Here is a 16,406-nt window from a genome sequence, read left to right on the forward strand (position 1 = left end):
GACTACGTTTGTCACAATTTGATGTGTCTACAGCATTTTTATATGGTGAATTCAACGAGACCGTTTATATGGAACAGCCAGAAGGTTTTAACCATGGATCAAATAGAGTTTGCCTGTCAAAACGAAGTCTCTATGGTTTAAGGCAAACTCCCCCCATATTGATCCAAAAGAATGGAAAAGTTCTTAAAGAAACTTAGATTTAAGGTCAATTCTGCAGATAGCTGTTTGTTTATAAGAGAGAATGATGCTCTGAAGTTAATCCTTGCTCTATATGTCGATGATGGGTTAGTAGCTGCAACAGTTTAAAATCAAAGTTCAAGATAGTTTCTAATGAGGCATTATAATTTCTTGGTATGAAAGTTAAAAACAATGATGATCAAATTATGGGTTGCCCAAAAAGTAATTGCGGGTTTTTCATATAGTCGGCGTTGACAAATTTTTTCACAGCTTGTGACTCTGTAATTGCATTCTTTCTTCTGTCTGTTATCAGGTGTTTTATTAAAAATACATTTACTTTCTTTTAAGAAATCCGCAATTACTTTTTGGGCAACCCATAGAATCTCTCAAAAGTATTATGCCAAAAAAATGTTGGAAAGATTTCATTTCTCAATGTCGCCCAGTTTCAAACCAATGGAGAATACAGTCAAATGCATATCAAAACTAAGAAAGCACGAATCGAGTTTCCTAATAGACAAGCAGTATGTCCTCTGATGTATTTGATGCTAGGAACAAGACCAGATTTGGCATATAGTGTCGGTTTTCTATCAAGACACTGGCGAAGACATTCAGAGGCTCAAACGAGTATTCAGATATATTGCTGATTCCATAGATGTTGGACTAGTTGGACAAATTTGAATTTTTCCCCTTAATTTAGGTACATATCTTTCGTAGAATAAGTTGAAGTATATGAAGTTGTGAATTGTAAATGAATTTGTAGCACGTACGGAAATATCTATTAGCACTAAATGTATCCATTGTGAATTTGTAATCTTAAGCCATTTTTAGTACTTAAGCTCACCTGAAATTCTTTTAGTAATCTTGCCACTTCTTCTACAACCGCAGCAAGGTGAGCAACACATCTCTACTCTTTCTCTCATAATAAAACCAGTGTCTTCATATAAATATCCGAAATTTACCATTGCGTTATTTTATTCTAACTCTTTCTTTTTTCTCGTCATCTAACTTATTATTCCTCGTTCTATGAGGAATAATAAGATTAGTTAACCGCATAATATTACAGTCCACACAGCATCGGAATTCCGCCAGTGACGTCACCGCCTCTCTTTTCTCAACGCAACAGCCACTCTAAACACACTTCACGTGAACTGGAAGACCCCCACTCCTGTTCACTAGTTTATAATAAAGAAGGACCCAAGATATTAGAATGTTATGGTGATGTTGACTATGGTGAATGTTTCAGTACAGGTGTTGTTCAACTTCAACAACTGAAGCATTAATTATCACTGCAAGTAAAGCCGAAAAAGAAGTAATATGGCTTAACGACTTTTTAAGGACATAATAAATTATAAGGACATTCCAATAACAAAGATTGATATTACGGCTGCAATTCATCTATTAAAGAGCCCAGAATTTCATAAACGAACAAAAAACATTGATTTCAAGCATTTATTCATACGTGAAAAGGTCATAGAAGGTCCAACGTCAACGTGTGAAGTTTCATCTGAGAATAAATGATGTAAAAGTGGAAGTGATAGAATAAAGACAACTAGTCTATTCGAGTATTTAAAATGAAGAGAAGAAATATTTATTAATACTATTTGGTATATGACAAATGAGCATAGAAAGCTAAGGCAAATAAGTTATTATACCCTCCACCATAAGATGGGGGTATACTAATTTCGTCATTCTGTTTGTAACTACTCGAAATATTCGTCTGAGACCCCATAAAGTATATATATATTCTTGATCGTCGTGACATTTTATGTCGATCTAGCCATGTCCGTCCGTCCGTCTGTCTGTCGAAAGCACGCTAACTTCCGAAGGAGTAAAGCTAGCCGCTTGAAATTTTGCACAAATACTTCTTATTAGTGTAGGTCGAATGGTATTGTAAATGGGCCATATCGGTCCATGTTTTGATATAGGTGTCATATAAACCGATCTTGGGTCTTGACTTCTTGAGCCTCTAGAGGGCGCAATTCTTATCCGATTTGAATGAATTTTGGCACGACGTGTTTTGTTATGATATCCAATAACTGTGCCAAATATGGTTCAAATCGGTTCATAACCTGATATAGCTGTCATATAAACAGATCTGGGGACTTGACTTCTTGAGCTTCTAGAGGGCGCAATTTCTATCCGATTTGGCTGAAATTTCGCAAGACGTTTTTTATTGTTACTTTCAACAACTATGTCAAATAAAGTACAAGTCGGTTCATAACCTGATATAGCTGCCATATAAACCGATCTGGGATCTTGACTTCTTGAGCCTCTAGAGGTCGCAATTATTATCCGATTTGCCTGAAATCTTGTACGACGGATTCTCTCATGACCATTAACATACATGTTTATTATGGTCTGAATCGGTCTATAGGCCGATACAGCTCCCATATAAATCGATCTCTCTATTTTACTTCTTGAGCCCCCAAAGGGCGCAAATCTTTTCTTATATCCTTTTTTTTTGCCTAAGAAGAGATGCCGGGAAAAGAACTCGACAAATGCGATCCATGGTGGAGGGTATATAAGATTCGGCCCGGCCGAACTTAGCACGCTTTTACTTGTTTGTATTAAAACTAATTAGATTTACATTTAAAACAAAATAAGTAAAATAGCAAAGTTACTGCAAACCAAACTCTTTTGTAAACATCAATAGTTGGTTCAAAGGAACACCCTTTGTAAGCATGTCTGCAACCATTTCATTTGTAGATACATACTGCAGTTGTATGGTGCCATCATTCAGACGTTCTCGGATGAATTTAATTCTGACGTCAACATGCTTCGTTCTAGATGAGTAGGCGTTATTGCAAGCAACATGAATAGCACTCTTATTATCACAGTGCAAAATTATAGTTCTTGTAGGTTTAACTTCAAGTTCTTTCTCCAAACGTTTCAGCCAAATAGCCTCTTGAATGGCCGCAACCATGGACATAAATTCTGGCTCAGTTGAAGACAAAGCAACAGTTTTCTGCCTTTTAGTAGCCCATGACACAACGCCATTTTGAAAAGTGAAAATATATCCAGTAGTTGAACGTTATTTCTTGACCACGTTTTGTATAAACAATACCTCTGCCCAATGTTCTCTTTAAGTAACGGATCACTTTTTTACATGCTTCCCAATGCCCTTTTCCAGGATTGTTACAATATATGCTTAAAACGTTGACAATATAGCAAATATCAGCTCGAGTCACATTAGCAGCATATAGCAAACAGCCGATAGCTTCCATGTACGGAACATTTGACATGTATTCTTCGTCCTCCTTTGTTTTAGGACAAAACTCCTTGGAAATTTTTGTATTGCAATCTACCGGAGTTTTTGTGGGGTTACAATCGAACATTTGAAAACGCTTAAGTACATTTTGAACATACTGGGACTGATCAACTTTAATTGAATCTTTCGTTTGAGAAATTCGAATTCCCAAAATTGATGATGCTTCACCCAAATCTTTCATTTCGAAATTCTTTTTCAATGACGATTTAATATGTGCAATATTACTACTTTTATTTGACATTATTAAAACATCGTCTACGTATATTGCAACATATGTTCTATCATCATTTTCAATTTTGTAGTAAATACACTGATCAGTATCGCATCGAGTGAGACCCATCTTCAACAAAACTTTATTAATCGTTTCGTTCCATACACGGCTAGCTTGTTTTAGCCCATATATGGATTTTTGTAATTTGCAATATCTTCCAGTTCCATCATTCATACCTTCGGGCTGGTCCATGTAGATTTCTTCCTTAAGTGTTCCGTTCAAAAATGCTGTAACCGCATCCATTTGATGTATTTTCAAATTATGCTTGACAGGTAATCCAATTAAAAACCGTATGGATTCATATCTTACCACAGGAGCAAAAGTTTCGTTGTAGTCTACTCCTTTTTCTTGGCAATACCTTGTTATTTGCACCAATTTTCGTTTTAAAAACCCACTTTGCAGGAATTGGTTTCTTGTCAGGTGGTAAATCCGTTAAAATCCAAGTTTTATTTGCAATCAGATAATCGTATTCTTCTTTCAAAGCTTGCTTCCATTCCTCAGAATAAGGAGATGAAATTGCTTCAGATAAATTTGTTAGGTCATTAGACACGAACTCCAAAGCACTAAATACAAATGAACGTTTAGGCCCATTTGCTATCCTCTCAGAACTTCGAATTTGAATATTTTCAGTTACTGCTTCGGAAAGTTCCAACGATGGGATTTCTGAATTTTCGTCATTGTGTCCTGTTTCCAGCATTATGCTATCAAAGAAATCTTCTTCACTGCTTGTTGAATTATTTTCAGCATTGGGTGGCAAATCCAATATATCATTTTCTGATTCTCCAGCAATTGGCAAATCTTCTGAAGTACTTTCTATTTCTGGTTCTCTCGCCATTGGCAATTCTACTGACGTACTTTCCCCAGAATTGACACCTTCAGAATTAATCGCTTTATACACTTCTGGAAAATACAAAATTTGATTTTTATTTAGAGTTTCACCAAGAAATTCGTTTTCGAAAAAAACCACATCTCTGCTGGTAATGATTTCTTTTCTTACTGAAAAGCAGCTTCTGCCCAAAATTTTTCTCTTAAACCGCGTCGAATAACATACAACGCATCCTTTCTACCACAGTCCTTTTCATTCTTTCTGCCACCCCATTTTGTTCAGGTGTGTATGGACAGGTTTTCTGGTGTTTTATTCCATGGTTCTTCAGAAAATCGGATAATCTATTGTTTACATATTCTGTTCCGTTGTCAGTGCGTAATATTTTGATTTTACTGGAACATTCATTTTCCACAGATTTCTTAAATTCCATAAATCTTTCAAAAACCTCTGATTTTCGTTTAATTGGGTAAACAAAAACTTTTCTGGAAAAATCATCCACAAATGTTAGTAAATAACAGTTTCCCGAGAAAGATTTTTCTCTAAATGGACCAAGTAAATCAGAATGCACGACTTCCAGTAACTCCGTAGCTCTTTCACCAGTATCTTTAAAAGAATTTCGTTTTTGTTTTCCCTCAATGCACGTTACACATTGATATTTGGAGCTAATTTCACAATTTATACCAAAACAAGCCGATTAAACACTTCGGAGATTTTCATTGCAAATGTGACCTAGTCGCCGACGCCATACATTTGAACTTTCATTCGCAATGAGAGCTTTTTCGTCGGAGGCAAACACATCACAGTTCAGGCGATACAAACCATTGCAAATAAATACTTTCCCAATCAAATCACCTTTCTTGCTAAAAATCTGGCAAATATTTTTCTCAAAAACAACCTTATTGCCATTTTGAGTTAACTGACAAACTGACATTAAATTTTCACAAAGGTTTGGAACATACTCAACATTTTTAACAGCTGCTTTACGTTCATTTTTTCCCAATTTTAGAGACATTTGGACATCTCCTGAAGACAAAATTTTCAATTTGTTATTGTTAGCGACAACTATTTCCTTGTTACGGACTTCAGTTTTGTTATGCAACAGCTCATCATTATTGGTCATATGGGATGTCGCACCGGAGTCAATATACCACTCGTTCGAATTTTCTCTTTCAGTTAACAGAGCAGCAAACAAAACGTCACCATTATTTTTCGTTGTTTTTTTCGTATTATTTTTGTTTTTCTTTGGGCAGTTTTTACTGAAGTGGCCGATATCATTACAAGAATGACACTTAAATTTCCCATTTTTAAATTTCTTTTTAGACACCTTTGCACTTTCTTTCTTACCATTGTCAAATTTCGCATCTTGCAACAATAGGTTCTTCACAGAATCAACGGTCAACTGCGTCTTTGAATTCTCAACTGCCATCACCAATGATTGGAATTCTTCCGGCAGCCCAGCCAACATTAGTGAAGCCGTCACCTCGTCATTGATGTTCAGACCTGCATTGTTTACCTTAATTGACGTTAAAATCATTGCATTAACGTATTCTTGCATTGAAGAAAAATCGCCAAGCTTAAGTTGCACCAACTGTTTCAACAATTTAACTTTCCGGGTTAATCCTGTGTCCTCATAAGCACGCACTAGCGAATCCCAAGCCTCTTTAGCCGTTTTAGATTTTGCAATGTGAGCAAAATTGGTGGGTTCGATCATAAGCGTTATCTCCGCTCTAAAGCAAGTTCATTCGCTTCATTTTAGTTGTCCCCAGATACGTCTTTTTCCACAACTTTCCAGCATTTCTTTATTACCAAACATGACTTCGCATGTCTTCCCCAAACATCGAAATTTTCACGTCCACGTAGACTTTCGAATGGAAATTTTAAAGCTGAAGCCATCGCGTTTGAAAAATGCACCGTATTATTGTTGTATTTCGCAAGACAATTCTACCAAAAACAGTACAAAAGGCCCATAACCTGATGTAAAAGTGGAAGTGATAGAATAAAGACAACTAGTCTATTCGAGTTATTGCTCCCTTAAGTTGGTTGTACGAACCGGATTGACCCGATGGGTGAGTGCTGCCGACAACGACATTGGCCCGTTTGAAGAAATATTTTGCTGCACGAACAACGTTATTTCTTCTGCACCACCCGGAATTCACCATATTTATCCCTCAGTGACTACTAACTGTTTGCAAAACAATGAGGTGATTGCTGAAACTGAATCCTATTTTGGGGACAAAGATAAACCGTTCTACAAAAACGTATTGAAATTTTAGAGAAATGCTGAAATGATTGCAACTTCCTCGAAGGAAAATATGTTGATAAATAAAGAAAATATCAGATCAAAAAATTATTTTATATTAGGATATTATCCAAGGGTCTTTTCGACCCATGTGTTATATGTATAATAAAGGGTGATTTTTTTGAGGTTAGGATTTTCATGCATTAGTATTTGACAGATCACGTGGGATTTCAGACATGGTGTCAAAGAGAAAGATGCTCAGTATGCTTTGACATTTCATCATGAATAGACTTACTAACGAGCAACGCTTGCAAATCATTGAATTTTATTACCAAAATCAGTGTTCGGTTCGAAATGTGTTCAAATTTTGACAAATTTTGTTCAGCGATGAGGCTCATTTCTGGTTGAATGGCTACGTAAATAAGCAAAATTGCCGCATTTGGAGTGAAGAGCAACCAGAAGCCGTTCAAGAACTGCCCATGCATCCCGAAAAATGCACTGTTTGGTGTGGTTTGTACGCTGGTGGAATCATTGGACCGTATTTTTTCAAAGATGCTGTTGGACGCAACGTTACGGTGAATGAACACATTTCGAACCGAACACTGATTTTGGTAATAAAATTCAATGATTTGCAAGCGTTGCTCGTTAGTAAGTCTATTCATGATGAAATGTCAAAGCATACTGAGCATCTTTCTCTTTGACACCATGTCTGAAATCCCACGTGATCTGTCAAATACTAATGCATGAAAATCCTAACCTCAAAAAAATCACCCTTTAGTAGTTTAATTAGGATCGTATGCAAGTGTTTAATTGTTCACATTTTACGCGGTATCATCTGGTTAATAAATATTATATAGTAAATATAACATATAGAATATTTCATATGTACTTACGCTTGTTTTAAAGCGATTGTCTTTTGGGGGTATCTTAAGCTTCGATTTCCAACCCATATCGTCTCCAATATTCGCTACTTTATTTAGGCTGTAAATGCGGAAATAAAAATAATTGTAATGCACAATTTGTACTTAAAAACAATAAAAACGTTAAAATAATTTTTTATGAAATATTTAAATTTTTTTCTTTAGCAAACATACTATTGTGGGCAAAAAAAGTAAAGGCTTTTTAATTTAAATTCTGCGCGGAAATCCATTCGTAGTCTTTTATCCCTGTATGACTGCCAGCGACATCTGTGACAAATGTCACATCATTAGTGTTTAGTATGCGCTTGTCTTTCTGAAGTACAACAAGTGCATTCGACGATTTTTACAATGAGTAATTTTTACAAAGAAGTTCCATTAAATTTCGTATGCGGAATGAAATTTCAGAATGTTGAAAAAGCCCAATTAACGACCAGGCACGACCAGGCAATCCCAAAGCAGCCGGTTGTACGTACCGGATTGACCCGATGATGTCCTTCATCGGCAAGGGCTGCCGCCTCAGTGTACAATACACTGCTACAACAACAACGACCAGGCTTACAAGCCCGACATAAGTGGACTACTGTCTGGCAATAATCGTCTGATTCTAGGGGACTTTAATGCGCATCACTTTACGTGGCACTCTCCCCTAGGCAATGACCAGCGGGGCATAGCTTTGACAGAGCAGATTGAAGGCTCCACGTTTTGCACGGTGAATGAGGATGCCCCCCTAGAAGTACGAGGTGTAGCAGCTCGCCAGACATTTCCATTGCATCCCCTGATATCCTGAGTGACGTATCCGGACGTTCATCAATCAGATGAAGGCTGATTGGGCTGGCTTCAGAGTGTACACCAATCGCTAACACCCCCCTCGGATGTGCTAGTGGACGAGAGAAAATTCCGAGACATCATTAACGTACCAGCCGGTCGAATACCACAAATACGGAACAATTTCCCGGCACAGGCAGTGGTACTCGCAGACGAGCCATTCGCCGTATCCGTGGTCTCCGTTCCGAGGTCTCCGTTCCGATGGACAGTTATCACAATTCACCGTGGCGAAGTTACGAATTCCTCCGTGGCGCCAAATCATCTAAGGCGTTGGGCCCCGACGGAATCTTTACACTGAAACTAAAGAATCTGGATTTACCTGGAGTTGAGTCCTTACTGCTGTCCTAAACCTGTCTTTGAACGCTCTTATAGTTCCCGATGTCTAGAAAATGAGCGGAGTGATACCGCTACTGAAGCCAGGAAAGGACCCGAGTTTGGGGGAGTCATACAGACCGATCTCCATTCTCATATCAGCAGCAAAGACGCTTGAGGCATTACTCCTCCCGAGACTCGAGCATTTGCCGTGGCTTCAATCAGCCCAGGCCATGTGATTTTTGTGGCATTGGACCTATCGAAGGCCAGCCATGCCAAACTATTTGAGGACATTGCCCGCCAGTGTTACCGTTGTGCCAATTTAGTATCAAATTTGACACTTTTTTGGACGATGCCACTTGTGTGCCACTTTTTTATTTTGATACTAAATCCCATACTTTTAACATTTTTGAGCCACTTTTCCATCTATTTGTGCCACTTGTTCAAAAATACAACTATGTAGCGATTATCTATTGTTTGTCATCCAACAAATCGCATATAAATGTTACATTTTTTCGATAAATTTAAAAACTTTGAACTGAACTAGAGTAACTGGACAGATAAAAAATTTGTTTATGTTTGTGAAATATGTCACTTAAGTATCTAAATATCCACCACCGCAACTCTCGCCAAAATATTTATTCTAAATCCTACAAATACTTGTTCTGTATATCGTAGGATCAATTTTGCGAAGTCCGTTCGTTCGTCCAAATTTAAATTTGGCTTTTTGGTTCCAGAAAGTCTCGACCGAAAACCTAGCATTAATTTACGGTAGTGAGAATCTAAGATTTGAATTGACTGAACTTATCTTTTGTACACCTTTTTATGTTAGCTATAAAAAAAATGAATTATTTGTTTTTGTTATTATATTTTATGAAAAATATTATGCCAAATTTTGGACCAATTTCAACAAGATTTTTTATGTTATTTATGTAAAAGCTGAAGGTTTATTGTATGCTTTTGTTCTTTTTTACTCCTAATTTTTTTTAAAAAAAAACAAAAAAAAGTGCCACTTTTCAAAAAAACAAATGCCAACGTTTTTTACAAATAAAACTTTTAGTGTCACTATTTGAAAATTTCCAACGGCAACGCTGTCGCCAACACGTCCCTCTAAACAGGCCTGAAACGCTGGTCGCGAATTATCTGTGTGGTCGCCAGTCATTTGTGGAATTTCTCCATTCCACAACCTCCAGACGGCATAGAGATCGTATCATATGCGGACGATTGTACGATCATCGCAACAGGCCCCCCACCCATTGTTGACATCTGCGATAGGTTGAACGTCTACCGCAACGAACTTATCTCATATTTAGCTGCAAGAAATTTTAAGATATCTGCCACCAAATCTTCAGTCACATTGTTCACTACAAATACACGTGAGGTGAATGCCAAGCTGACTGACTGTCGATGGTGAAATGATTCCGACCATCAAGTGTCCCAAAATACTTGGCGTCACATTTGACAGCTCTTACACATTCTCTCCACATGCCACAGCAATTTGCGATTAAGTCAAAAGTATAAACAAGGACCTCAAATCACTTGCCGGCATCACTTGGGTTGCTGACAAAGACATCTGTTGACCACGTACAAAGCAATTGGCCGATCTGTGGTAAGTTATGCAGCGCCATTATGCAGTGTGATCTTGAGACAGGAAACTGAATTGGAACTGTCATATTCATGAGCGTACTGAGAAGCCTCATAGACGATGGGCACTATGTATACGGGCTTGAAATGCAAAGCACACAAAAATACGACTGTCCTTCTCAACATTTCATATGCTCACTCAAATCTTTAATCAATTCTACTCATTCAAACTAGAGAAGTTTTCCGTCTTTATTTGTTGTTGTTGTTGTTGTTGTAGCAGTTTATTGTGTAGTATCTTTCGTCTGCTTGATTCTGTTGAGTGTCAAGACCCAGGAACTCCGCGACTAAGATGGGGTGCGTCCACAGGGATCTGGGTCTGAGTCGAGTGGGTCTGGCCGGGCAGTTAAACAGGTGACGTGTATCGTGCGGTCCCTGGTTACAGTCGGGACATACATCTTGCACGTCGGCATCAATCCTAGCTCTGTGGGAATTGAGGCGGCTGCATCTGCCGGAACGTAATTGAGCCAGAATCACTCTGGTTTGCCGGGGGAGGTCGATTTCTTCGGGTGCAATGGGTGGCGGTCGTACTCCAAGGACTACATTCACCCGGTAGCCAGTTAACGCGTCTGCTACCGTGTCTGCATGAATGTTGTTCAGACCCGCTTGATATGCCGCTTGATCTAGAGGTTCTCTCTTGTAGCGCTGGACCTCACGCTCTAGATCATGTAGATCTACCTTAAGGCTTCTGGGCGGTGGGTATCTATCCACAAGATGATGATTTGGATGATTTCTGCGATAACAGCCCAAAAGGTATTGCTTAGACAGCATGTAGTTATGTCTTCGCACTGGTAGGATCTTTGTCTCCTGGTGGAGGTGGTCCACATGAGAACTAAGGAGGCAGCCCGTCGCAGTTCGGAGGGCGGCATTCTGACAGATCTGAATATTATTCCACTGCGTGTCACAAAGCTGACGTGACCACACTGGCGCTGCATAACTTACCACAGACCGGCCAATTGCTTTGTACGTGGTCAACAAGGTTTCTTTGTCTGCACCCCAAGTGCTGCCAGCGAGTGACTTGAGGACCTTGTTTCTACTTTTGACTTTATTGCAGATTGCTGTGGCATGTGGGGAGAAAGTGTAGGAGCTGTCAAATGTGACGCCAAGTATTTTGGGACACTTGATGGTCGGAATCAATTCTCCATCGACCATCACAGTCAGCTCAGAATTCACCTCACGCGTATTTGTAGTGAACAGTGTGGCTGAAGATTTGGTGGCGGATATCTTCAGATTTCTTGCAGCGAAATATGAGGCAAGCTCGTTGAGGTAGACGTTCAACCTATCGCAGATGTCATCAATGGGTGGGGGGCCTGATGCCAAGATCGTACAGTCGTCCGCATATGATACGATCTCTATGCCGTCTGGAGGAGGTGGGATGGAGGAAAGGTAGAGGTTAAACAGAGCCGGAGATATCACCCCACCTTGGGGAACTCCCTGTTTCACTCTACGGTGTTTTGACTTCTTATCCCTAAATTCCACAAATGACTGGCGGCCACACAGATAATTCGCGACCCAACGTTTAAGGCCTGGCTGGAGGGACGTGTTGGCGATGTCCTCAAATAATTTGGCATGGCTGACCGTGTCGAATGCCTTCGATAGGTCCAATGCCACGAGGACCGTCCTATCACATGGCCTGGGTTGATTGAAGCCACGGCAAATGTGTGTGGTGATGGCATGCAAAGCTGTTGTTGTGCTGTGCAGTCTCCGAAATCCGTGTTGATGCTCGGCGAATGGAAATTCCCCTACGAGGCTCGGGAGGAGTAATGCCTCAAGCGTCTTAGCCACTGGTGAGAGAAGGGAGATCGGTCTGTACGACTCCCCCAAACTCGGGTCTTTACCAGGCTTCAGTAGCGGGATCACTCTGCCCATTTTCCAGACATCGGGAACTATAAGAGTGTTCAATGACAGGTTAAGGACAGTGGTAAGGTACTCAACTCCAGGTAAATCCAGATTCTTCAGCATCAATGTAGAGATTCCGTCGGGGCCCAACGCCTTGGAAGATTTGGCGCCACGGATGACATTCGTAACTTCGCCCACGGTAAATTGTGATGGCTGTTCATCGGCTCGGAGACCACGAATACGGCGAATGGCTCTCCTCCTTGCCCTGTCTCTCTCGGGATGCACGATAAATTGACGGTTGAACAACCTTGCGCATCTCTTCGGATCAGTCACGGTTAACTCGCCAAAAGTGACTGAGGTCCTGTCGTCCCGTCTACCGGGGTTCGAGAGAGACTTAACAGTGGCCCACAATTTGCCTGCACCGGTGCCTAAGTTACATTGCTCCAAGTGTTCCAGCCACAAATTCCGCTTATGTTCGTTGACTACCCTGTTTATTTCCAGATTCAGCTCGCTGATTCTGGGGTTAGCGGGGTCCATAGCACGAATCCCATCACGCTCGTCTGCGAGTACCACTGCTTGCGCCGGGAAATTGGGTCGCACTTGCGGTATTCGACCGGCTGGTATAAAGCGAGCGGCTGCTGCGTTGATGATGTCTCGGAATTTCCTCTCGGCCACAAGCACATCAGAGGGGGGTGGCAGTTCATTGAAGCGGCGATTGGTATACTCTCTGAAGCCGGTCCAATTGGCCTTCTTGTAATTGATGAACGTCCGGCGCTCAGAGGTTATGAAGTCGGGTGGTCGGTCGATGGTGAGAATTATGGGGAGGTGGTCTGACCCCAAGAGATGACGGCTTGCCAGGATACGTCACTCAGGAGATCAGTGGATGGAATTGAGATGTCTGGCGAGCTGCTGCACCTCCTCGTAATCCTAGTAGGGGCATCCTCATTCACCGTGCAAAACGTGGAGCTATCTATCTGCTCTGCCAAAGCTATGCCACGCTGGTCGTTACCTAGGGGAGAATGCCATGACGAGTGATGTGCATTAAAATCCCCCAGAACCAGACGACCATGGCCAGATAGCAACCCACTTATGTCGGGGCTGTAGGCCTGGCCATTAATCGGGACACAGCTCCAACCGGCGGTATATACACGTTGTATATCTCTATCTCGGCAGTACCAGACCTGACTGCTACCCCCATACATTCCATGTATGGGTCGTCAAGCGAGATAGGTCTATACTGCACGGAATGGTGTATAACGAAGGCCAATCCCCCACCTCCATTCCTTGAGCGATCCTTACGTAGCACATTGTAGCCGTGGCAACTGTGCAAGCTGCAGGTGTTAGTCAGCTTTGTCTCCTGGATCGCTGCGACCGATATGCTCTTCCGACTCATAAAATCTACAATCTCATCAATCTTGCCTCGCAGTCCATTGCAGTTTAACTGCAAGAACGATACACTTCCCGGCACTGGCCTGGCAATAGTAGGGCTAGGGTGCTGTCGTTGCATAAATTGCCGTACGGGAGAGGTAGGGGGGGTCACTTAGTCCGACGACGAGGACGCCGAAGGCGACGACGGCGACGCTTGTGACCCACTGCTGGCTATGTTCGCACAGCACCTAGCGACATAGCCAGTATGACTATACTCCCGTAGCGAAGTTAGGCCAGAGCAAAAACGGAAGTGTACCCACTCCAAGCACCGGTTACACCTCACCGACACTGACCGATGATGAAGGCGGTTCTGGCAAACGGAACAGAACCAGGGTCCGGGGTTCTTTTCAATCCCGGCACGGACCAGAAGCGTACGGAGAAGGCACTCCGCGATGTACCTCTCCCATGACGAAAAAAGACGAACACGTACACGTTCTTTATTTGAATCTTCACGAGAAAATTTATTTCATGGTGTCGTTTTTATGGCGTAGATCAGTTTTTCTTTTTTGAAGTAAAATAACTTTTTAGGTCTATTCACAGTGTATTTGTATGCCACCTGTCTTAATATATTCAAATATTTATTTTACTTCAAGGTCAATATTTCGCCCATCCCTTTGTGGGCATTTTCAAGAAAATAAAATGTTGAGTAACAAAAATACAAACAAAAAACTAAAAGCTATGCGGTCGTTGTCTGTGTTGATAGTACTAAAGGATGGGCGAAATATTGAAGAACAAATGAAAATTTAAATAAAAAACAGCGACCTTGAGCATGAAGTAAAATAAATATTTGAATAATTTTAGGTCAAGTTTCCATTAAAATTATCTAAGATTTGTATTTTAAAACTGTTTAGAAATCAAAATTTTTTCAAACGTCGCATTTCATAAACCGTTGTTCCCAGGAACAACATTGCGCATGCGATTATCAATTTGTTTTTCTTTTTAGAAAGGTGAAGGGACATGTTTTAAGAGCTAAGCACAAAATAGATTTATATAATAAACGTTCTTACCTTTTGTTTATTATATCTGCAAGAGGGGAATTGAGTTTCTCTGTCATCATTTTTACGACCTTTATTTTATCTGAATTCGTCAGTTTTTCTTATTTAATTCTACCAACAACTCATTAGCAAGATTTGGCAAAACTTTTTCTGCAAAAAAAAAAAATCTAAAATGGTTATCTATTATACTTAATTTGATTTTATGTCAGTAATAAGGAATGGTTTTATTGAAAATTTATGCACACAAGACACACGGGTGCGTTCCACGTTTTTCTTTCCTTTTCACCTCTTGAAACAACTTTTTATTATCACGCGAATAAAGTGTCAAAGTGTTATATATTAAACCCTAAATTTTTAAAATAAAACCTAGTGAGTTTTTTTTACAAATTTGTGATTAACATTTTTAAGGGAAAAGTGAAAATTTATCCTAGAACCCACCCGATATTTTATGAAGTTAATGTTTGTTGTGTAGTTAACAGAAGTACAACAAAGGTACGGTGGGAAATATGTTACGAAAAGTATCAATTAATTTTTACCACAATCTGAAAATAAAACTAAATAAAGAGTGCTTAGAGGTTCAGGCGTTCAGGCTTACTCATAACGAAATGACATAAGACCACAAATGTTGCAAAACTGGTCGAAAAGTAGGCCTGGTGGCCTTTGGTCCAGCTTCGGCCCACTTGCACGAAACGTCTAATTTGTAATTATTCACACCCGTACAATAAGAATATATAATCTTATGATTATAACACGGGAAGTTAATCCTTTTAAAGTTTTGGACAATTCATCAATTTTTACCAGCGAGGAATTTCAATAATTTTGTTCGACTAAGGGGATTTTTCAAAAATTACTTGCCTTCGGGCATCCTGCTACGGATGGGTTAGCCGAACGTGATGTTCAAACTCTTAAAAAATGGGTTGAAGGCAATGGTAGATGTCGGAGCAATACCTCAACAGGCAAATTAGAATTAAACTCGATGCATTGAGGCCACAAAAAGTTCAAAATCGAAACTCTCCTGATCGTTCGATGGATTGACAGTTTAGTGAAGGGGATCGAGTATTATCAAGGTATTATACTTCTAACAAGCAATTGTGGAAGTCAGGCACAGTTATCGATAAATTGGGTAACCTTGACTATCAAGTGAAATTGGATGACGGATACATTTTTAAACGTCATGTTGACCAGTTGAGATCAACAGAAATTCAACCAATCGAAATGCAGGGCTTACTCCACCAAAGCCCAAATTCAGAAACGGAAGCTCCTGGTCCAGATTAGCAGGATTTGGTTATTCTTTCGGCAAATGCTCAAGACTCAGAACAGGTGGATACCCATGCACCTGCCACACCGACGCAGCAACAAGCTTTACGCAGGACTAGCCGACAATGTCGAGGACCAAAGTATCTACAGCGTATCTAAGCGTGGGAGAACTATTGTAACTTCATCAGTAATCTGGCATCATTGACATGATGTCATCAATTTGACATTCCTTTTTATTCTTGTATTCTTATTGTTGCATCAGCACTTCTTAAGTGATAGTGTTACATATTACAACACATTTTAAGTTTTTTCTCCATTGTAATTGAATCATTACTATTGAATAAAAAGTGCATTTAGAAAATATACAATAGATATCCAAATATAGACCGATCCGAACCATATACAACA

The 16,406-nt window shown here is 40.0% G+C and overlaps 1 protein-coding gene across 1 annotated transcript in view; it reads right to left on the minus strand.

Annotated features, from left to right (window-relative positions):
* LOC106094071 (ATP-dependent RNA helicase me31b) overlaps window positions 1-16,406 on the minus strand; it is an 89,110-nt gene that overhangs the window by 51,844 nt on the left and 20,860 nt on the right. Inside the window, exons 2-3 of the mRNA XM_059365042.1 lie at window positions 14,754-14,891; window positions 7,675-7,762 (exon numbers count right to left, since the gene is read on the minus strand). Coding sequence (XP_059221025.1) covers window positions 7,675-7,762; window positions 14,754-14,803 — 138 coding nt within the window. The 5' untranslated portion in view covers window positions 14,804-14,891. The remainder of the gene's footprint in view (window positions 1-7,674; window positions 7,763-14,753; window positions 14,892-16,406) is intronic.

Source organism: Stomoxys calcitrans, chromosome 3 (assembly GCF_963082655.1).
Source record: "Stomoxys calcitrans chromosome 3, idStoCalc2.1, whole genome shotgun sequence".
In the NCBI taxonomy this organism is placed as follows: Eukaryota; Metazoa; Arthropoda; class Insecta; order Diptera; family Muscidae; genus Stomoxys; species Stomoxys calcitrans.